The sequence below is a fragment of the Pelecanus crispus genome, chromosome 12 (genome assembly GCF_030463565.1).
Source record: "Pelecanus crispus isolate bPelCri1 chromosome 12, bPelCri1.pri, whole genome shotgun sequence".
In the NCBI taxonomy this organism is placed as follows: Eukaryota; Metazoa; Chordata; class Aves; order Pelecaniformes; family Pelecanidae; genus Pelecanus; species Pelecanus crispus.
The window spans coordinates 20,928,814-20,951,336 of record NC_134654.1 but is presented as its reverse complement, the minus strand read 5'-3'; the positions used below and the strand labels follow the sequence as shown (position 1 = coordinate 20,951,336).

Below are 22,523 nucleotides of genomic sequence, written 5' to 3'. Positions count from 1 at the left end.
TGTGCCACAAGACAGCTTTGCTCTCTGCCAGGTTTATTTTTCCTGTGGTTGTGAGCAGCAGCAGAGGCAAGGACAGCTGGCGGACTGGGCTGGCTGCCCTAGAACGCTGCAGAACAAAGCCAGAAATGTCAGACTAGAAATAAGACAAATAAAATCCAACTAATTTAAAGGTCTTTCGAATACTTCATTCTACTTCACCCATTAAATGAGATCCACTGAAGGCAATGCATGAAAGACAGACATTTTGTCTGAAAACACATTTTTGTAATTTATTAAATCTGTACATACAGTTAGCTAGTACTGTTCTCATTAATGTATTTTTAACCTACTCCTCCATCATCCCTCCCCAGGTCAGCAGTCTGCTCTATCAAACAAACAGAAGGCAAAGCCCTTTGCCTCCTTTCATAGCCTGAACAGCAGTGGTTCCATTCGACCTGAAAGACTCAGCAGCCAAAAGGCAAGTTTGATTATTTTATTTAAAATCAAACATTTCTTTTTGTTCAGCTGCTGCATGTGGAGCCAAACATTGTGTCTGATCATTGTTAGTGCCAGGAAAAAACTCCTCCATGAAAACTGATCTGAAATTAGAGATTTTAACAGATACCAAAGCTGTCAGAGAAAACAGCTTCTCAAGATGGTACCTTGAAGCTCCAGGATTTGGGTTTATGCTGAAGCTTTTTACTATTTTAAGCTCAAAGTTGCTCTTATCTGTCGTGGAGAGAGGTTTTATTGTTACTGGACAGAGTTATTGGTGTTGAAAAACAGAAATTATTTTTGTTTAGTTGTAGCTGTACTGATTTCACTGGGCATCAGGAGGTTCTGTTAAAAGCTAAATCTTTCATCTGTTAATTCAGCAGCACTGTGCAAGTCCCAAGTCAATATAAAAACAAAATTAAGCAAATCAGAGAAAGCTCCTTGGAAATGCATGGGTAGGGGAAAAAAAAAAAAAATCTAGACACTTCACTTGGGATTGTCGTTTTCTTGACGAATGCCTTTAAAAACCAGAAGAACATCCCAGAACAATCTGAAGACCCAAGGGCCTTGGTCAACTGATTTCTGCCCTCAAATACTGGCTTCATCATTCCAGGTCAAATTTGCAGTTTCTACCACTACATGTGGTTTTTCACATCAAATCACCATAATTAACATTTGTAAAGTGCTTTAAGATAGTGCTATGAAAATACTAACAATTAAAAGAAGGGCAGAACATCTATTATCAGCATCTAGCTGATTATTACTACTCATTTTTTCCTCAGAACAGCATCACTATATTCTCCTTTGACTTCCTATTAATAAAGAGTAAGGTGCCAGTGTTGGAGATGGCACACAGGCAAAACAAGTTTCTGCAGGGCAGTGAAAGAAGGATGTACTGGAAAACATGAAGATGTCTTCTGGAAAGATGAATGAAGCAGAGCTCCAGAGAAGGATGGGTATTTACCTCCCAGCTACATCAGGAAGCAGTGCCACATGAAGATTCATGTGCACAAAATTATGCAGGAGGCTTCAGATAGCATAAATATTTGCTAAACAAGGAGAGAGGTGGTGCTAATCTTAAAAAAAAGAAAAAAAGAGAAAAAAATCAAGACATTGATGCTTTTTGGGGGGAGGACATAACTGCTAATTAGAAGCTATTGCCTGAGGGCTGTTAACTACTTAGTAGTAAAATCCTGCTACCTTTCCAGTTGACAGTAACTTCTCTCTAGTTAGCAGCTTCACAAAAGCAATCCTTGTATGAATCCATAAAGCTTTCCCAGATTTTTAAAAGGTTAATTTTACCATTATAATTGCACTTTAGAAACAGGCATCAATCCCTATGCACTCTCCCCAAACACCTCCTCAATTTATAAAAGTGGAAAGAAAGGCTACAATTATTCACTGTCCTACAGCTACCAGGATTTGAAAGGTTTGATTTAGGTGCCTGAAGAAAGGATGCAAACACCCAGTTTTCACATCAGGAAAAGTGTGCATTTTAAAAAAACGGCAGGCTTCACAGCTTGGCTTGCATTGACTTCAGGTGTTTGTGGAAAGACTCATGAACCTGTAAGAGGACAAGACAGTGGTTACAACAAGGTCAGGCCTGAGCTTTAAAACAGTTTTAGCTCTTCATATCTTGCAGTGTGATTTTACACTAAGGAAATTTGAATCAGAGGCACTTTGGGGATTTAAGAACAGACAGCTAAGTCCTGTATTTGAGCGTCTATGTGACACAAAGGATGAGAATATAAGCCAAAACAAAATAGCTTCCCCACTACCCTTCTTGTAAGAAAAAAAGAATGCAAGGCATCTTATATCCATACGGACAATTCTTTGGCATTTTAATTCAAAGAATACCAGTAAAGGTCTCCTAAGGGGACTGTAATGAAGCTCCTAAGCCCCCTACAGACTTCAGAAGCACAGAAATTGAGCACGTTCTGGTGGGACTTAATTACAATCGCAGTCTCTGGCAGCCCATTGTAGGAGATAGTCTGCCCAAATCAAATAAAGACAGTAAAGGCCACCAAGACAGGATTTAGACTTCTGTTTTGGCTGATGGAAGAGGGACACTGACTCTTCTCAGCTCAGTTTCTTTTATTAGCTCAACTGTAGCTACAGCCTCAGGACAGATATGCAACACCTGACACTTAAGTACTACATGAGAGCAATTTAATTTCTTCTTCAGTCACTACTACTGCCTGAAGGCACTGAAAGATTTACCAGAAAACAGGTAAAGCTTTCACAGCTACTGTCACTAAGCAGAATTAACAACAAGCAATAATTTCTTTAAAATTCAGTTGTTTCTCTAGGGAGAGTATGATTTCCTCTCTCAACTGAGAAACTCAAAAGTATCTCACAGGGATGCATGTGAGGTACACATAAGAGTAACTGAAGCAAGTATGCTGAAAGCAGAGGAGCAAGAGGTAGGTTGCTAGTTTTGGTCCATTACCACTAGTGACTTTTCTCCCCAATTCATCAATTGTGTGCTGAGATCACTGGATCAAAATTAAAAAACCCTAAATTGGGTTATTTCTCTGGACACATGACCTAAAGATGAAGAAATAAAATTTCTTTACCTCTGTTTTATTCAGTGGGGATTTCTTTGCCCACTCAAACATGTTCTCGTAGACATTGCCATCATACCGGCCAAGCACAGATCCAAGATGAACATCGTGAAAGTCAAAGGAGTCTACCAGCGCTACTGCGTTGGGACGAATTATAGCTAAGAGCTCTTTCACACGCTGGTTCACCTGAGTAATTTGGGCATCAGTCAGGATACCCGCCTTGGGAAAAAAGAGATTATCAGAAGAGTATGCCAGTTGCAAGAACCTTCCCTTCCCCTATGGTCTAACATAGGTCAGCCTTCCCCAATACAAAAATGCAGCAGTTCATAAAACACTAGGGTTTTTTTTTTTTCCCTAAATGCTAAGTAATCAAATTGGCAATTTGCCATAGTGTACAAGCAAAAGGAGATGCCTAGCTATTTAATCTTTGATGGAAGACTCATTCTTTAGAATGCCTGTATATTAACTTCAGTAGTGTCCTGGTTTCAGCTGGGATAGAGTTAATTTTCTTCCTAGTAGCAGGCATAGTGCTGTGTTGTGGATTTAGTAGAAGAATGCTGATAACACGCTGATGTTTTAGTTGTTGCTGAGTACTGCTTATGCTAGTCAAGGACTTTTCAAGCTTCCCATGCTCCGCCAGGTGCACAAGAAACTGGGAGGGGGCACAGCCAGAATAGTTGATCCAAACTGACCAAAGGGCTATTCCATACCATATGACATCATGCTCAGTATAGAAACGGGGGGGGCTGGCTGGGGAGCAGCGATCGCTGCTTGGGAACTGTCTGGGTATTGGTCAGCGGGTGGTGAGCAATTGCATTGTGCATCACTTGCTTTGTATATTATTATTATTATCATTACTATTTTACTTTATTTCAATTATTAAACTGTTCTTATCTCAACCCAGGAGTGTTTCTCACTCTTACTCCTTTGATTCTCTCCCCCATCCCACCAGGGCAGGGGGACTGAGCGAGTGGCTGCGTGGTGCTTAGTTGCTGGCTGGGGCTAAACCACAACAAGGAGCAAGTTTTCTTGAGGAATGTGCACATGTGTGTATTAAATTCTTCCTGGTTTCAGGGAACTTTTTGGTAAGCAGCAAAGAGGAAAATGGGAAGACAAAACATACCACATCTGCCTGAAGACAAAATAAAACACTGCTGCACAAATACATTCTCAAACTGAAAGAATTAAGAGAAGAAAAGTAATGCCTGACAATTTAAGATTTGGAGTTAAGATTTGGAGTGCAATATTCCCCTTTTGTGCACTAATTTACAAATGCATACAGCTCTCAGAGCATGTCTAACTTACACTTCCTTTATTAACTCCTTGGTTTTTAACATAAAACACCTGGTCACCATCTGTAAAACATTTAAGCTAACCTAGACAGATGCCATGTTACCATTTATCATCCAACTCTGCTTCCGGCAGATCACAAGGAAAACTTGACAAGAGCCTTCCATCAGACCTGCACTGCTATGGCCTTCTGGAAGTCAACAGGCAAGGCCTTATGCCTAAGCATTCATGCAACTTTGCATTTAAAGCATCTTTGCAAACAATGACTCTGTCTCTAGAGATTTAACGAGTTGGAGAAAGACACCAACCTGCAAGAAATCCCCCGTGTTCTTACTGATTCCATACAGTGCATACAGGAGACATAGCTCAGTCATGACAGCACAAACAGCTGCATTACTGATCTCAGACAGCTTTGCTGTGAAAAGTTTCACTATCACATAGTGACAGTGTGCCTACAAGAAATGAAAGGAAGGTGAATCAGGTTAATGAATTGATGAGAAGCTCTTATAGCGTATTTCTTTATCAGGCACATCACTGACCTCAGATGCTCGCACAAGATCGACAGAAGTTCTGTTCCAGGCATCCTCCTTGCTCTTTCTGTGGTTCAGTTCAGCTTGCAAATTCTTTGCTGCAGCTTCTACAAGCCTATTTCACAAAAGGAAGGAAAAAAGGTTATGCAACAGCACCATATACAAACAAGATTATGTACACTGAATTCATACAAATTTCAGTCTAACACATCAGAAGAACACAGAGGTCATGTGCCACGACTGAATACATTGCCTGGAGTGAGCAGTTGTGGCTCTAAAACCCCTATCACCACTGCTGCAGCTAGAACACAGCTACAGAGGGGTAAGATGACATTTGACAGCATGTATATGGTGCTTGAATACTTACTCACATGTAGGTATCTGTTCTACTCTCACACTTCCTTCACAACAGGCTTTAATATCAAGATTTTTTCTCTCCAGATAGATCTCTGAGCAGTTTGAACAATGCTGGTATTTGTATGCTTGAATATACTTTACATTTAAATAAGAAAAAGATATTTCAAAATGGAACAGAGCAGAGTAACTAGGCTATGCAAAGGCTGTATGTAGTCTCTTGTAACCCCAAAGCACTTAACACTGATGCAATGTAGTAAAGTGTGTCACTTCCTGAAAGCAACACATGGAGCAAGGCTTTGCAAACCACATCTTGAGAATCTAACATTAACAGGGCAGCACATCACTATCATCTCCCAAGACATGCAATTTTATTGATGCTTGACTCAGTCTAGTAAGTGTGAGCTCACCGGACAGCACGTGCTTTGTAGGCCTCTACCAAGCTGACTGGATCATTGATCACAGTCACAGTCCTAGCAGCCACATGCTGTGGCTGAATGCGTTGGCTGGAGAGATCATTAAGGTAGGACACCATGCCAGTAACCCGCTGCCCAGAAGTAACTTGGTTGTAGCTTTTCACAAGGAACCTGAAAACAGAGACAACAAATAGCAACTCTTACTCGTGAGTCATTTGAATGGAGAGAATTCATGTTACCTAGGGTCAGACTAGCAAAGAACAGTTGCAGGCATATACTTTTCTGTCAAAAATAGGGCAAGGGACAGAAACATGAGACACCAGTTTCACAGTAATACAGGATACTCTTCTGCTCATCACTTCAGCTACAAAGATCGTAATGCCAAGGCAAGAATGTCTCTGGACAGAAGCTACCATACCTAGCTGTCTGCAGCATCATGACTGTGTTTTCTCCCTCATAGGTGCAGGATGGGGTGAATGTGACATAGATGTCAGGAATACCACTGCAGCGAGAGTAGCCATGCCCACCACATGCCATCCGACATTCCTCAATACCAGCACTAGCAGTCCAGGAAGTGAACGCCTTCAGCCCTGCTGTCAGTGCATGGAGCTGATGGACAAAAGCAAAGGCAGTTTAGATTTTTTTATTTTCCATTCTTAGCTTGCACACATACATGCTAAGTACTGCAGCTCCCAGAAAAAAGCAGAGTCAACACCATCCTTCCAGTGTCCCACAGGGTCTTGTTTTTCTTGTAAGGACTCTTCCCTGAGTGGAACCATTTATATGAAAGCCTCTATACATGTAAAGATTTCTTTTGAGTACCCCATCCTTTCTGTCTCTACGCATTGTGTCCAAGACTGTTTTCAATTGCCTGTGGCACATTAGGTTCTCAGACAGAATCCTTAACTGGAAACTGACATTTTACAACCTTAACCCCTCAATATAGTGCTGATACCTTTGATCAACACACCAGTTCTACCTTAGTGACTTGGAAGAACAATCAAGAAGCTACAGCACAAGCATAAGACCAGTCTTAACTCCACTCCCAAGCGATATGCCATTATTCCTGGAAAGTCACCTTTTTAAAAAACATATATTCATGGTAGCTTTCTCCCTGTGCATTACTCCCTATTTTTTTGTAAAGGGCTGCTAAAAGAACAGTGCAAATAAAGAAATAAAAGTCACCAGCACATACTGGGCTTGGGATCTCTGAATCTAAAGAGTTACAAGACATCTCCTGAGTGAAAGCCAAAAAGGCTTGATGTCTTTTCTCCCATGTCGTAAAGAAACCTTACATAAAATCAACAGAGGCCACAGTACCTCTGGCAGCTCACTCAGATCCCCTTCATTGATGTCTCTATTAATACGACGATAAGTGTCTTTTATGTAGGCTCCCACAAAGTGAAAAGCATATGCTGTTGCCAGGAGAGGAAAGAGTTTGTATTGTTGGGTCTGATAATCCAAGATCTGGGGTTCTGGTTCCCTAGAACAAAATACAGATGAGTTAGTATGCCAGTGGCTAGCAAACTGCCATAAAGTCCTAGTCAACTCTAAGTAGCTTCTCCACTTGGATAGTACAAGCTGCATCTGTATCAAGCCAGACTCTCTAAGACCATAGAGCAAAAGCCTCTGGCAGGGGGAAGGCATTTTGGTAGTCAAGAATGAAAGATCACTTACTTCCCAGGATGAAACGGTGTTTTGAAACTATCAGGTGCCAAAGCAAACAACATCAACCATGGTCCCTCTTCCCTCCAGTATTTGGGAATTTTCCCTCAGCACTTAGGCCGCTCTTTTATTTCACTGCACTTACCCTGGCTTTAGCTCAGACTGGTGTCTGACTGCACTATAGCGGATGGCAATGGTACAAGCCCGGGACAGGGAGCGAGCTGCATCGCCTACAATGAGAGATCGGATGAACACCATGGTCCCATAGGTTAGCTTGTCACTAAGTGGTTTCACATAGGTGCCATCTGGTTCAACCTACCAAAAAAAGAAAAAACAACACCAGCCTATTTTTTAAAATTTCCTCCCTTTTACATGATCACATCTCAAGGTCTAAACTCATCAAGTAGCACTTACAAGCAACCTAAAATCTTATTGGTACATTATTCAACAACACAAGAGCATCTGAAGTGTCCATTTCTAACAGCATATGCTGAAATTCACTGCTTTACCTGGGCATATTTCATCAGCATGTTTTCCCGAGGAATTCTGAAGTTGTCCATTTTCAGGTAGCCATTATCCATTTCATCATAACCAAATTTTGGCCCAATGTCACCCACTGTAATACCTGCCACAGACAAAGCCACCTACATTAAGAAATAGGAACTAAATACCACGTGAGATGTTCAAGCCTTCTCCAATAAAGAGTCTGTTTAGTTTTGTAGCAAGTCCTGGCATCATTAGGAATAACAGCTAATGAGGACCTTAATCTCTTTGATGGAAAAGTGGACATCAAAACATGTGGATCTTCATAATTTATATGTAGTCCTACTATCCAGTCACTGGGGGAGCTGTCTCTAAAGATCACTTCTAGCTAGAGAACGATGAAAGGTATTCTTTCCCTTTCAGAAAGTAGAAGGACATGCTGCCTCACAGAATGCATAGCTGGGAAACACTGGGACAGAATCAAATCCCAAACTAACCTTCAGACTGAAAGTGTGACATGAAAGATGATTTAGTGGTAGTTCAGTCATAAGAAAGACTCCTTTAAGCCCTGTGACCTACCATCTACTCACTGAAATCAGCTAGTGAAATAAGCCATGTACATTAACAGGACATATGCAGCTGTATATAGCTGGAAAGAAACAGATTAACATATTCCATGAGTTGCTAAAGCCTTAACGTTAATTTTTACCTGGCAAAGGTTCATGGGTGCCCAGCTGCCGTATGGGAACAATGAAGGCATGCAGCCCTTTGCACTGGCCCTGAGTGTAGAGCTGAGCCAGAACAATGGCATGGTTTGACGTCTTTCCAACTGCAAAAGGAGTGGGAGTCAGAAGGAAAAACACCAGTCAACACACTTATATACACAGCGTCTCTTTCCTTAAATCAGGATCTGAGGTTACCTTAACCACATCATGCGTTACAAAATCAGATTTACCACACTGGTTATCATTCGAATTCTACAGCTAGACAAACAATGTTGCTCAAGTCAATGGAAATTGCACAATATGATTCTCTTGACTATACAATACCAGGTCCTTGGCAAACCTGCCAGTGCAGCTGAAGGAAGTATAAAGATTTTGATACAACTGATCAAAAATTACACCAAATCCATACAGTGTGAGTGATTCTGAGAAACAATTCAGAGCACACAGATAATCTGAAGTTTTAGCAGGCTCTGATAAGTCTGTTACTTGTTGTGCAAGAGTAAATGCTTTTCAGCCAACTCTTTGGATCAACTTTCAAACATCATTCCATAGATATAACATACATAACATCACCTCCCTAAGTTTTTCCATACATCTTCCAGATTTAGACATACAGTGATGCACTTACGTCCACCTGGCCACCACTTAATGGAGGTCACAGTGGGGCTGTTGAGGATGAATTCCTGGGTAGCAGGGTCGTAAGTAGCTGTAGTTTCTAGACCCCGAAGATGAGTTCCTGAAAATAAGCAAACACATTGTTTTGGCAGAAAGTCAGTCACAAACCAGAGACAAGGACAGAATTGGACGATGTAAAGTTCAACTCCAGTAGTAACGTACAAATTTTAGCTTTGCTTTTAGGCTATATAAAGGACTAAATATCAACCAATTAAGGAAGAACAAGTGAGAGTCAGACCATATTCTGGGACCTGAAGCCAATTCTCAGAAAACATGTTGGGTATTTTTCCCAGTGGTCTAAGACTAGTTTTCCAAGCACCTCCAATCTGACACCTTTTTGCTATTACACACCAGAAGCCCTTTCTCAATTAAAAAGGTCCACAAAAACATGCTCATAGGGATTTCACTAAAACTGCAATCTGATTAAATAACAAAATAAAAATCATATATTTTTCGGCCACAAGATGAAATAACCAGTGCCCATGATCTCTTCATTCCCTCATCAGGCCTACGTTGTCCTCACTTGATGGAGCAGTTTCTCCCAAATGAGATCACCCATAGCTCCAAGACAGCAAGTAATGGCATGCATATGCTAGGGTACTGACTGATACAGGTAGATGAAGAGACTTCAAAAAGATGAAGGTAACAATTCCAGGAACAGTCTTTGTCTTCTGCCCCCAACTCTTTACTTCACAGACACATCTGCCTCAGCAGTGGTATCATCCCTGCATGCGTTTTAAAAAAAAAACCAAAAAATCACCAGGCCTACTTGCTTAAACTAGGCAAGCTGTGAACACTCCTCACAGTCTGGACTGACAGAGAAAGACAGAGCCAGTGACTCTACACAAGAGCTTCAACATGAAAAAGGATATCACCTTGATGCAACCACATTTCCAAAGCATGGAGTTAGTGGTAGACTTCCACAGGCAGCTTAACACAGACTTACTTTGTTGGTAAAGGATCTTCAAACCACACTAGCTGCAAGAGATTCTCCGCAGACTTGCAGTTACTTTATGCTTCATACAGTCTCTACATTTCACTTGAGCACAAAGGTGAATCCTGCTCATTTTTAGAAAATAATTCTCATCTGCAACTCTCAGATGTTAAAATTAAAGTTTCCCAAGGCATAATATCCTCCCTTTGAAACTTGGATTAGAAGTATTGCAATGACAATACTGCTGGAGTTATCAAAATCCATTTCAAAGCTTGAAAGCAAAGGAATAGCAACAAAGAACAAAGTCTACTTGAGACAGAGAATTAAAAAGAAAAACCCAACATTTCATGGTCCAATTAAAAAGACCACATGGGAGTGAACTAAAGAACTAGGGGAATAAAACTCCCCACAAAACATGAACATAGGAACCAAGTCATCCACATGTTCTCTGATCCAAGGTCAATCCTAAGGTGAGAAGCAACTCTTGCTTTTTTTGGCATCTCTTTCAGTACCTTAGAGGTCTGTCCTTTTGTCTTCACACTGAACAAAGTAGAAGTAGAGCAAAGCAGAAATCACACTGGAAAGAATGGTAGGTGTAGAAATAAAGAGATGTCATCAAATTGACATCACCATAGCCATATGCAATAATCTATACTGGTTTGAATGGCACAAGAGGAGCACTCAGTATGCTCATATGTAGAACTACAGACATCAAACTCTCCCACAGGAGAAAAAAAAAAAGGGCAAGCAGCATGCGGCATAATGATCTATTAAAAATTTCAGAGAAAGTCCACTTTTCCCTATAGCCACAACTGCATGCATAAAGACTGCGGGGTAAACACACACCATTTTTCCCAGGCAGGGGAATCCTTTGTACACAAAGCCATTCTCAGAAATAGCATTTAGTGAATGTACTGTACCATGGCCCATCTCAGTCTGGGCATAAGTGCCAATGATCTCCAGGTTCCAGGCAGGCATGAAGAAGCGATCCTGCTGCTCTGGGGTTGCCTGGGTGAGAAGGGTGGGGAGGAACATGCCCAGATGAAGGTCCAGAGGCTCAGGCCGTCCACGATGAACAAAGCTGTGAAGAAGTGTCATGGGATGGGAGCGTGAAGAGAATGTTATGAGAGGGAAGCAAGCATGAGGGATTCATGGTGGAGATTCAGGAAGAGACAAAAAGAAAAAAAAATTATTCATGTGTAAATCAGAATTCAGCAAGTGTATTTTAGATAGCCAGAGCACTGTCCTTTTTCAGGCCTGAATAATAAGAAATTACATTTACTCTGAAATAAACATGCTGCAATGCATTTCCTTCTAGTCATACAAAAAATGCATTTGCAACATTCCTGTATTTTTGAGGCGCCATGACTGATTAAAAAAAGGATTAATCCAAACCAAAAGAAAGACCAGACCTTCACTATGGTTTGGAAACCAGAGCATCCCTAAGTTAAACGGGCTGAGTCAGAATGTCAGTTTGTTGAAGATGTGATCTGGCTGGATGAAGCAAGCCTTCACCCAAAGATATGAAGTCCACTTTTTTTTCCCCCATGGTTTGAGGGTAGAACCTGGTAGAAGTCCCAGTTTATCCAGCTGAATGTGCTAGGTTTTCACCGAACTTTCTTTTTAAAAAAAGGAAGTCCTAACTGTCTGTACTATCTACTTCACTATTTTTTGAATTAAAGATCAGACACAACTAGTGTATATTACGTTCCAACTAAATTCCCTTCAACTTTTGCTGGTTTTAAAAGCTCTCTTAAAAGGACAGTGCTCTGCATGTGTAAGTCAAAGTTGTGAACATAAACAACTTGGCAAGAAAGCCAACATTTTTCAATCTGTAAATCACCAGCACAAAGTCTCTCCAATTAAACAAGTTTCATTAGAACTACTCTTCCTCCAAGTTCTGTCAAACACCACTGTTAGGTAGTTAAGTGGTCTGTTAAGTTTTTCAATACAAAGAATTAAATGCTTGTTAAATCTTTAAATATTGATAGCTTTGAGTATTAAAATAGTGGGGATATAGATTGATGATCAGCACCTTCTGTACCAAGGTCCATCTGGCACATTTATGTATGAAATAATGTAACTGGTCTTTAACAAGAATGTATATATTTAAATGAGATATGCATTATGGAAAGAGCACTGATCTGAGCTTAGCTCAAACTCAGCTGGCATTCTTATCAAAGTGGGAAGAATGCATTCTTGTGTTACCTCTAAACACAGATTAATATGAACTAGTTCTATCCCTAGAACTTCCTAAGAACTGTAGTTCTTTTCTTTGATATTCTCAGGCACCTACAAGTAAATTCAACCATCTAATAAACCCAGTAGCAACATTTTCTAAGCTTTTTGACTGAACGGTGACCAAGCTCAACAGGGGGCTAATGGGTTAGCAGCAATACTAGATTTTAAGTGAGTTCAGTACTGGTGAGAAGTACACAGCTGACAGTCAAAAGACTGAAAGAAAGCCCTTATTTACTAGCAATAGCTATAAACCAGATAGAAACAGTACAGTATTTTCATTACTCCTTTTTGTTTGTTTTTCAGCCCTGTGCTAATTGTGTTTTGTCTTTTATTTTTTGAGAGACTTACTCACTATGGAATAGGTTAAAATCAACACAGGCTATCAAGTAGGTACTCACTAAGGTAAAACTGAGTAACTACCCATCCAGGCTAGGATTCAATTAAAAAATCCAGAGGTCTGTTTCCCCATCACCACTTTCTAAACATCAGGATTAAATTAAGCAGAGCTCAGTGACAATTACTATAGAAGCTTTACTGATGAAGTAGTTAGATACTCAACATTCACAGCAGAAATGCCAAACAGTTGCATTTTAATTATTCAGCATGGAAAGTACATTTACTTTGCCATACTATCACCATTATTAGTTCTATTAAGTGTCAAAATACTAATTTTACCAAACAACGCAACAACTATAAGCAAACCAGACCATCACCAGGCAAGAAAGTGCAATGATCTAATGTGAAATAGCAAGTAAAACAAATCACTTCGGTGTGGATGTGTGTCTGATTTAAAGAAGTTGGTGTGAAAAAGCAAACAAGGTCAGCAGGCATTTATTGTTGCCATCCAGTTGTCTCTCAGCTTCTGGTATCGAGCTAGGTTTGCTCACTCCATCTCTCCCAAGCAGAACAGATGACAGGATTTCCTCCGTGGCATCTTCTACAAACATTTCAGCTACTATGAGTAGCTGAAACTGAACAGCCAGGCAACTGGCATTACCATCTAACTTTTGTAATTGTCCAGACTTGTACATATCATGCTTTCCAAGTTTAGATGCCAGCACAAGCACTGGAGTCCTTGGTTTGTTAAACTATTCTTGCTGGTATTTATCAGCCATAATTCCAGGTTCGGGACTAAAAGACTCTTTTTCTGATCCATTGAATGTTCTTCCATTTGAAGCAGCAAAAGTTGTTTTCAACAATAGTAGGAATAAGATGGTTTTTTTCTTTGAAAGCAAGATCTTTCCATGAAGTTGTACAGCTGCAATGGAGTAGCATCTGAAAGAAAAGTGCTTGGGGCAACGCATACCTTACTTTCAAAAACAAAACTGTGCAATCTCACCCTGCTACATTGCATCTAAAAGTATACTTCTGACCTGTTTACACAGGCTGATCATGAACTAAGAACCGAGACAAACATACCTCAAATTCAGGCAAAAATAAAAACCACAGTACTGTTGACAGACGTGTTCCAACCAGTTCAAATGAAATTCAGACTCCGAAGGCTTAGAACAACCTCCTCATCTTAAAACAAAGCTAAACAACTACAAAGTCAGTGATCAGCTAAGAGGTGCATTCTGGAAAAGACCAAAACTAACCCTGTGATTGTTAGGATGTGAAATGAAGCAGCTGTCTGGCTATAGGGCAGGGAACGTCAACTGTTAAGCAAACTATTTTACCTTTCTCCTTTTAGATTTACCTAGGGAGCATCATCAATTTACAAACTGGAATTACAAAAAAAGAGGTTACCCATTGATCCCTGAAGGGAACTAACCATGTCCCATTTCGGTTTGGGCATAGGTGCCAATTATCTTGACTCCATGGACCAGAGGCAGCCATTTCTCCTTCTGAGCATCAGTCGTTTGGGTCTCTAAGGTTTTTTGAAACATGCTGAAGTGGAGACCGAAAGGTTCAGGAAAACTGCCCAAGCATGTTCTACAGGAGAGAAATAGAGGGATCTGGATCTCAGTCTTACTGTTACTGTGATACTGAAAGGCTTTTCTCCAACTCTATCACAAGATAAAGAATCTCTTTGCCTACTTCAATCTTTTTTTGCCCCACAAGCAACCTCCAAATATGGAGGCATCACAGGCAATGCTAATGGGAAAATAAATATTTCTTTCAGACATTTAATTCATCCTATGAATCCTGCTGTTGCTATATAACTGGAAAAAATACTGTTCTACAAAGATGCATGGGTAACTTAAAACTGAGGACATGAGAACCAAATTATTTTCTCCCCACCTCTCAGGCTTGGGGAGAATAAATCTCACCACTGCTAGTAGCCTAGAACTAGGCCATATTAGCTAGAAGCACTATGTATTGAAAAGGAAAAGGCTTCTTAGGTGACCAAGTGTTTTTCAGAAGAGCTCCATATTACCTGTAGCTGCTTCTATCAGCTGCGAGATCAGGAACTCGCCTTCAATTAAAATTACTGTTACAGGCTAGTGCTGGAGGAATGGAAGGAAAATCAGATATTTGAGATGTGCTTCATCAAAACAGAAGTTATTTCATGAGAGACAGCTCTATTAATTTAGTAGACACAATGGCAGGCAAAGTACATTCCCAGCTAAAACAAGCTCCATACCACAAACGTGCCAGGAAGTTTCACTGTGTAAAAGCTATGTAGTAAATGACAGCATCTTCCCTTCAACATTCTGCAGTCTGAACAGTTCTTTCATCTTCTATTGTACACGAATGCTTATTCCACACAAATTCAAAGATGGAGGAACAAATGAGCGCTCTGCATGAACACCTACATACAAGATCTCTCCCACTTGCCCAAGATATCTACAAGGAAGAGATATCCTTCCATCTCAAGGTATTAATACCTGCCCAGGGAGCACATTTAAGTTTGTTGCCAACACAGATCCGCACTGCATAGTGGATGCTATGCATATAGTTTTTCAAATTACAGCAGCATTTCTGATTGGCATTTTATACGGTGCCTGGAAGCAGAGAGTAAATAATTGATAATTCAAAACAAGATCCCTATGCAAGCTCTGAAAATCAGCCTCAGGGTAAGAGAAAGCAGGACAAAGCTTCTTCAGCACCACTGAACTGCATGTTGAAGATGCTTATTTTAAATGGAACATTTTTTAAATGGACAAGATTGAATGAGCCATGGATTCTTCCAGAAGCAAAATTATTGTCATCAAGTAATCTAATACTGGTGATTAATGTATTAACCATGCTTTAAGCTGGTGTGAGTGTAGGTACAGTGTCTAGAGCTCTTGGGATCAAGGCAGCTAGTTCTCCTACCAGAAAATATTCTATTGCCTACAGCAGCACATATTTACAAAACAGAAGTTATCAGGGTGACCAAGGGCTTAAAAATGCTAGAAGGACAGGGAGACTGAATATTTTTCAGCATTCTTGTAGTTTCCTACGTGGATTTGTCTTTTACTCCAGGACCCATATAGCAATAGCAGCATCCTTTACTTCCTTACTGTCTACAACACAATTACTGTGTATCTAGCCCTTGGGCCCAAAAGGACAAACGTACAGGGAGAAAATGAGTGCTGACTTTGAAATATGCTATGTCAGTGCAGCTTGGGAAGAGATTGAACAGTTCTTTGCACGTTTTCAGGAGCCACTGAAAGAACTTGTAAAAAAAGCACGTTTTGCTGTCAGAAAAATCAGGTCAGACACTACTTCTTTGAAGGTAATGCTCCAGAAGAAAAATCTTAAAGGTCACACCAGCAACTTTCACTGCCTATCACTAAGTTTAATTGCAAGTGCCAGATACTTCATGCTTAACTAGCACCTTCTCTGATAGGAGTAAGAAGAATGACATTTTGCAAGCAGATACTTTATAACATCCCTGTGTCAGAAGGTCATGCTATTTCACTGACTAAACATGCAGCATTTTAACAGCTTCTTGCATTAACAAAGCTGAAAGCAGAACTGAAAGCTAGCTCATTTACAGCAGAAACTTTTCATCTCTGCATAATCCACACTGAATGATTAGGATTTTCTTAATGTGCCTTTTAACAACCTGAATGACAAGGAGAGAGAACCCAATTTTCCTCGTGACACAGGACAAACAGAAGATGTACTTAGCTGTGAAGCGAGGAAGAACAGGTTTTCTTTCCTTCTTTTTCTTTCTCTGAACTCTTACTCCTTCCGCTCCCAATTTCCATGTTCCCACTTGGCATTTCCCACTACCTACACAGTTTGTTCTCCCAAGGCTGCATTGTGTACTGTTCAAGTACTTTGCTACGCTGAGACTGAATACAGCTAGCTGCATCTAGCACTAGCAATTTGATCAGTGACCAAAGATCACCTTGCTAGTCTGAAGTTAGATTTGCTACGACAATCAGCGAGGCAAGAGGAAGGCTGCAGTTCCAAATCCACTCACGGGAGAAGGATGTGTAGTAATACGCTATTTTGGCAATATAGATCTTTCCAGATTTCGCTGCAACCAATGTCACCCACATAGTAAAAAGGCACCTGTATTTGACAGATGAGTTTTGATAGCCTATCCTCCAGTGAACAGACATTCTCAGGCTGCAGAACTGGGTCACAGGATAGGGTCATTTACTTTAAAGCAAAATCCACGAGCAAACTTTTCTAGCTTTTTGCGGTTCTTGAGATAACTCTCTTGAGGAAGAGCATGAAGGATCGCCTCAGTGAAGAAGCAGCCAGGGGGATGTCTGACCTGTGCTCACTGGGCTTCAGAGTTAACAAATGCTGTGGTAATAAACTCCTTTTCTAGCTGTATCAAAAAACCTGAGTCAGACTCATCCACTCCAAATTAAATTAACAGTGGCTTGTAGGGCCCCTGCTACAGTTTTTCTGGTTTGATTTGCTGAAAGCTACTCCAGGTCCTAAATTTACTGTCAAAATGAGAAGTAGGGACAAATTCTCGCAGGGAAAGCACACATTCATGCAATGCTTATGAACACAAGAATCATCTGTTGACTTGCAGTTCTCAGATCTCTTCTTCTGTGCCCCAGTTTCTCCCAACTGTTTCTCACTTCTTCATTTAACCCTATTTTCCTTGATGAAGGTTATTTAAATTTGGAGGTGAATTAAAACTGACCAGATTGCTCTCTTCAAAGGGCTGTGTACCCATTACACATTGGAACAATTTCCCATTTTTCATGCTGACTTACATTTTGCTGCTGTTAAGACTGTAAAAAAAAAAATCTTAAATATTGACACTTTAAGGCTGCCAGCCTTCTTAATCTGTGGTCATAGCACTAACTACAGTGCTGACACACGTTAAAACACAGGAAGAATTGACTAGATGACATGTAATTAAAATGGCTTCTAAATATATTTAACAGATTCTCTTATGTTTTGGAGTCCAACAAAGCCCTTGTGGAAACAGGAAGGAGGACCATTCAGTTCGACACATCACAGCAGCAACAACTGTTTAAGCGTATCTCCAGGGCAACTGAGGGAAGAAGCATTTCTCCTCACCTACTCATAAATCAAACTACAAAGTTGGTCAGTGATGATACAAGGCTACCTAGTGAAGTTCTGGTAGTATACAAAAGCTACAGGAAAACAGCTAGCTCAAAATTCTCAAAAATTGCATATGTAAATAAATCTGTCCCTGCTGTTTGGGGATAATCACAAGGCATGAGGGATTATTGACAAAATACCTTAAGCTTCCATATGTAAAAATCTGATAGTCAATCACAATAAATACAACTTAACATCTGAATCAAGGACTTCAATCTATTTCATAAACTTAATTGAAGGCATGTCACAACGCCATATCCATTCAATTTTCCAGTTTGGAAAGAAGAATAAACCCAAACATAGTTTCTCCAGGTCAGCTTTTACACAAATGAAGTCCCTTCTAGTTAGCACCAATCAGCCTGTTTGGATACATGATAGAAATAAACTTAAGTTTGCAAGTTGGGTGGAGTTCACTAAGTTTAAAAAGTGTTTGACACTCAGCAGGTGAGAAAGTGGGGACAGCAAATGAAATCAGAGGATGAAAAAATAATCCTTCCATTTCTTCCATTTATTAAGAAGCAGTAAGCCAATATCCTGCCTTGCAAACACCAGACATTATAGTAAAGAATTCAAATCAAGAATATTAACAGTATGCAGTTCTTAGAGCAAACAAACTTCACTTGTAGGTAAGAACTATATGTACTGCTCTTCATTCTTCTACACCTTATCACATAAGACACTGGAAAATACAGTCAGTCTACAGTAATTGCAATTATCTTTTCAAGTCCTGAATGTCTGCAATTAGAATTGACTCTGAAAAAAATTAAGCCTTCCTCATTGTTTCAGTTGATTTTGGATCACGAATTCTGACTAGTCACACCTGACTATTCGTATCACATAAGATATGGATGTATTATTTGGCACCTATATGAAATACTAAACTTTCATCCATTTAAAGTTAAGAATTGCTGACTCCCAAATAAGTTTATGGGAAGACAAAACTAGAATCTATCATTTGACTACTTCAGAAAAGTGCTGTTTTCACAAGAGATTGTCAGTAATACTACCAGAAGACAGCATTTACATTGCAAACTTCGCTGATGTTTGCCAGCTGGTATACCAGATAGACTTCTCTGAATTTTCTCCATAAAAATAACTGAAGAAAATTCCCTATCACCTCAAATAATCCTTGCGTAGGAAAAATTAATGATTAACTTTTGCCATGCAGTACGTGAATAATCTAACACAGACACCGAACTTTTTTCTTGTTATCACTGTCCACCGATGCCAATTTTCAAAAGAACATTTACATTACTTCCATGAGAACTTTCATGACACAGGTCAGTGTAGACCAATTTCTCTGAAATTAAAACTACAGCAGACAAGGTAATTTCAACTAACTAGTCCCAATATTCATGCCCTGAGGCCAGTGACAGCTTTTCTACAGATCCAGTCAGAGGGGGCTTTTGATTCTACCAGTGCATTATTTAACATGCAATGTTCATTTAATGTGCCAGAGGATATATTCATGGTATTACATCCAGATTTCTAGAGCTGCACAGTCTCTATGTTAAGCAGTTTCCATTTGATTATATCAGAATGAGTTTAACAGAACTAAGGGGAGAAATACATCAAAGTCAGGAACTAAGCTCCCTGCAAGCTGGAAGGAATGAAACTCAGATGTAAAGACAGTTTTATTTTTATTAACTTAATTCAAGGGTAATGCTACCAGATAAACAAAAGGTCAGACACAACAAAAAGCCTCTAGGTCAAAGGGAACCACTGTAGCCCCAGGAGCTTGGAGGAGGGAGACAGGACAGATAGTTATAAACAAGAACTTGTAAGCTATCTTGGAACATTTTCAAGTATGCTTGTAACACAACTTTATTAGGTCTAAGTGCAAAGTGAAATAATCAGCTTTAAGAGATTTCATTAGAAGCTGCAAATTCATCAGATCTATTCAGATTCAAAATATTTCAGTGTAGTTTTTATTCCGGGGGGTTGGGGGGGTGGGTGTGTGAAATCAGACTACAAGTCCCATTTTTTAATTTCTAGTCAAAAAAGTCTAAGAAAACACAATATTCAGGAAATCAGGGTTTCATCTGAAATTCACTGAAGCCAAGACTTCAGTGGGCTTTCATACAGGTCTTTAGCTTCCTTTGGACAGCAAACAGGAAAAAAGCACCACTCTGATGTCCTTGGTGATGACCAAAGTACATACAAGAAGCAAAGTCTACAGCTAGGTACCTTTTAAACCAGTAGATCTCCTCCGGATCTGCAATTCCATATTCTCTTAGCTTCATCACCATCAGAGAGCTCTTCCTGATGGCTTGCTCATAGCGTTGGCTACGGGACAGGAAGTTCAAATCCTCATGCTGGAAGTCAGGGTCATTAAAAACTAAGGCCTCTGGGGACAGAAGAGGAAAACAAACTCAGTTTCCACAAACCTCAATAAACAGTGGGTGAGAAACGATTCAGCATTTCACTTGCTGTACCAGGAAATTAAAAATAAAATTAAAAGTTAATAAAATCAGAAAGAAGTCAAAGCTCTTGGAGAGAGGGACTCTAGCAACAGGGCACTCTCCCATTCCACACATAAACTGCATTTTAAGATACGAGCACTCTGGACTTGGCAGGAGGTTAATTCACTGATGTAAGACCTGCAGGCCCCTCAATAACAATCTCAAATCCTCAAATAGTCATTGTTACCGCCAGATCAGACCGCCTCACGAACTTTGATCCCCATGCAAATCCTTGCAGGAGGGCACAGCTATTATTCCCACTCTGCCAACTGGAAACCAAGGTACCCAGAGGCCCCTGACTTTCTGTGTCCCCTTTGGCACACAAGTTACACAACACCAGCCTCTGACAGCCCCATCCCAGCGCAGGCTGGGAAAAGAAAGATGAAGGCATTTCATTAATCTCACATATCATGGTAGCAGTGGGTGAGAAACAGATCATATTTGTACTGTTGGGCAAGAGTGTACTAGGAAGGAAAAAGGAGGGGAGAGGGCCCAAGAGAATGCCCATGGGAAGCTGCCTCTCACCCTCTGGAGGAAGGGGAAAGACAGAGGTGAAAGGACATTGCTCTATCAGGGCCACCCCAAATCCTTCCAGGGAAGGGGAGGACAGGAGAATCAGGGATGTAACACTGCTCCTGCTCGCCTCTAACCCATTAGACAAAAACCCCTTCCTTCAGGCATCCCCCTCCACCTGCAAGCCCTCCGCTCACAGCTTTCCCCTCTCCCCGGCGTCTCCCATCTCCCCACAAGCTCCGCCCCACGCCCGCCCTCCCTCCCCCGCCCCCTCGGTCCCCCTCTCCCCACAACTTCCTCCCTCCTCACCCCCCCCGGGGCTTCCCACCTTCAGCGTCCCCCCCCGGCCCCCGCCTCCATCACGCCGGTCTCCCTCTGCCCAGAGCCCTCCTCTTGGGTCGCCCCTCTCCCCCCACAGCCTCTCCCCTCCCCACACCCCCGCTTTCCCTCTCCTAAAGCCTCCTTCTCCTTTACAGCCTCCCCTCACCGCCTCCCCCCCCGGGCTGCCTCCCCCTCCTCACAGCCGCCCGACCCGGACAGGCCCCCGCTCCCCTCAGCGGCCGGGGCAGGCGGCGGCACGGCCGGGGCCTCCCTCACCGATCTCCTTGCGGCGGCGGGTGCGCTCGGCGCCGCCGTCCAGGAGGTGGGTGAGCAGCTCGGGCTGGAAGGTGGCGGCGGCGCGCTCCCTCCGCAGGTCCGCGTTCATCATCATCGCAGCGGCGGCGGCGGCTCCGCTCGGCCCCGGCCCCGGCCCCGCCACCGCCCGCACCGGCCTCCGCTCCGCCGGCCACGCCCCGCGTGGCGTCACGCCCGGCCACGTGTCCTCCTCCGCCGCCGCCTCCCGCGGGCAGCGGCGGCGGAGCGGTGAGCGGCGCGCTGGGCCGCGGGGGGGCCGGGCCTGCGCGGAGCCGGGCTTTAAGCGGGCGGGCGGGGAAGGCGCGCGCGCGCGACGTCGTGCCTTAACCTGCGCGCGGGGCTGCGCGTGCCTTAACGTCGTGCGCGAAGCGCACGTGCGGGGCTGCACCCGGGACGGGGACTGCCGCGCGACTTAGGTGCGCGTGCAGCGGATTGCGTTTGAGGGTGTGCGTTAAGGTGCGCGTGAAACGGCGTACGACATGGGCACGTAACGTGCTGCAGCTGGGGCTGGGCGTGCACGTAAGGGGCTGCGTTTGGGGCTCGGTGCGCGTTGAATCGCGCGTGAAGTAGCACACTGAGAGTGCCCGTAGCATGCTGCATGCGCAGCCAGGCATTTAATAGTTAATGAAATAAATAGCTCATTAAATGCCCGGATAGCATGTTGCATTTGGTCATGCAGTAAATACTGCGTTAGCTAGTGCGCTAAAGCTGCATACGACCTGCTGCGCTCGGGGCATTAACTGGGCGTGTAACATGCTGCAGTTGAGGTTGCACATGCATTAAATAGTGTGTTGAATGGGTGCACAGGATATTGCAGTTGGGGTTGGCCATGTGTCAAAAAGTGCATTAAATGCACATTTAGCATCTTGCAGTCCTGGCTGACCCCGTCGTGCTGCACAGCATGATTCAGGAGCAAAACGTGAGCGATGCAGGACGGCCTTTGCCCTGCTTGTGAGGTGCAGGATTGAACCGGCTTTTTAAATCTGGGTTAGGTGAGGTGGAGATGCAGGGAGCTGCAGAGTGCACGGAGGTGGATTCCCACCTCTGTTGCTGCTGGTTGGGACCCTGCCCGAGGGGTTTCACAGCGCACCG

General features: G+C 42.1%; 1 protein-coding gene across 2 annotated transcripts; it reads right to left on the bottom strand.

Annotated features, from left to right (window-relative positions):
* Positions 1-313: 313 nt before the first annotated feature.
* ACOX1 (acyl-CoA oxidase 1) lies at positions 314-21,507 on the bottom strand. 2 transcript variants are annotated; one of them, XM_075719690.1, is made up of 14 exons: positions 21,393-21,507; positions 20,008-20,167; positions 11,031-11,191; positions 9,130-9,237; positions 8,486-8,605; positions 7,803-7,918; positions 7,439-7,608; positions 6,949-7,111; positions 6,047-6,237; positions 5,623-5,799; positions 4,868-4,973; positions 4,637-4,780; positions 3,051-3,257; positions 314-2,038 (listed from the first exon to the last, which is right to left on the bottom strand). In XM_075719690.1, the coding sequence occupies exons 1-14, from the start codon at positions 21,505-21,507 to the stop codon at positions 1,988-1,990; spliced, it is 1,989 nt and encodes a 662-aa protein (XP_075575805.1). In that variant the 3' UTR covers positions 314-1,987. The 2 variants fall into 2 exon arrangements, with proteins under 2 accessions (XP_075575805.1, XP_075575807.1); XM_075719692.1 differs by lacking the exon at positions 11,031-11,191 and adding an exon at positions 14,123-14,283 and having other exon boundaries at positions 21,393-21,501.
* Between the last annotated feature and the right edge of the window lie 1,016 nt (positions 21,508-22,523).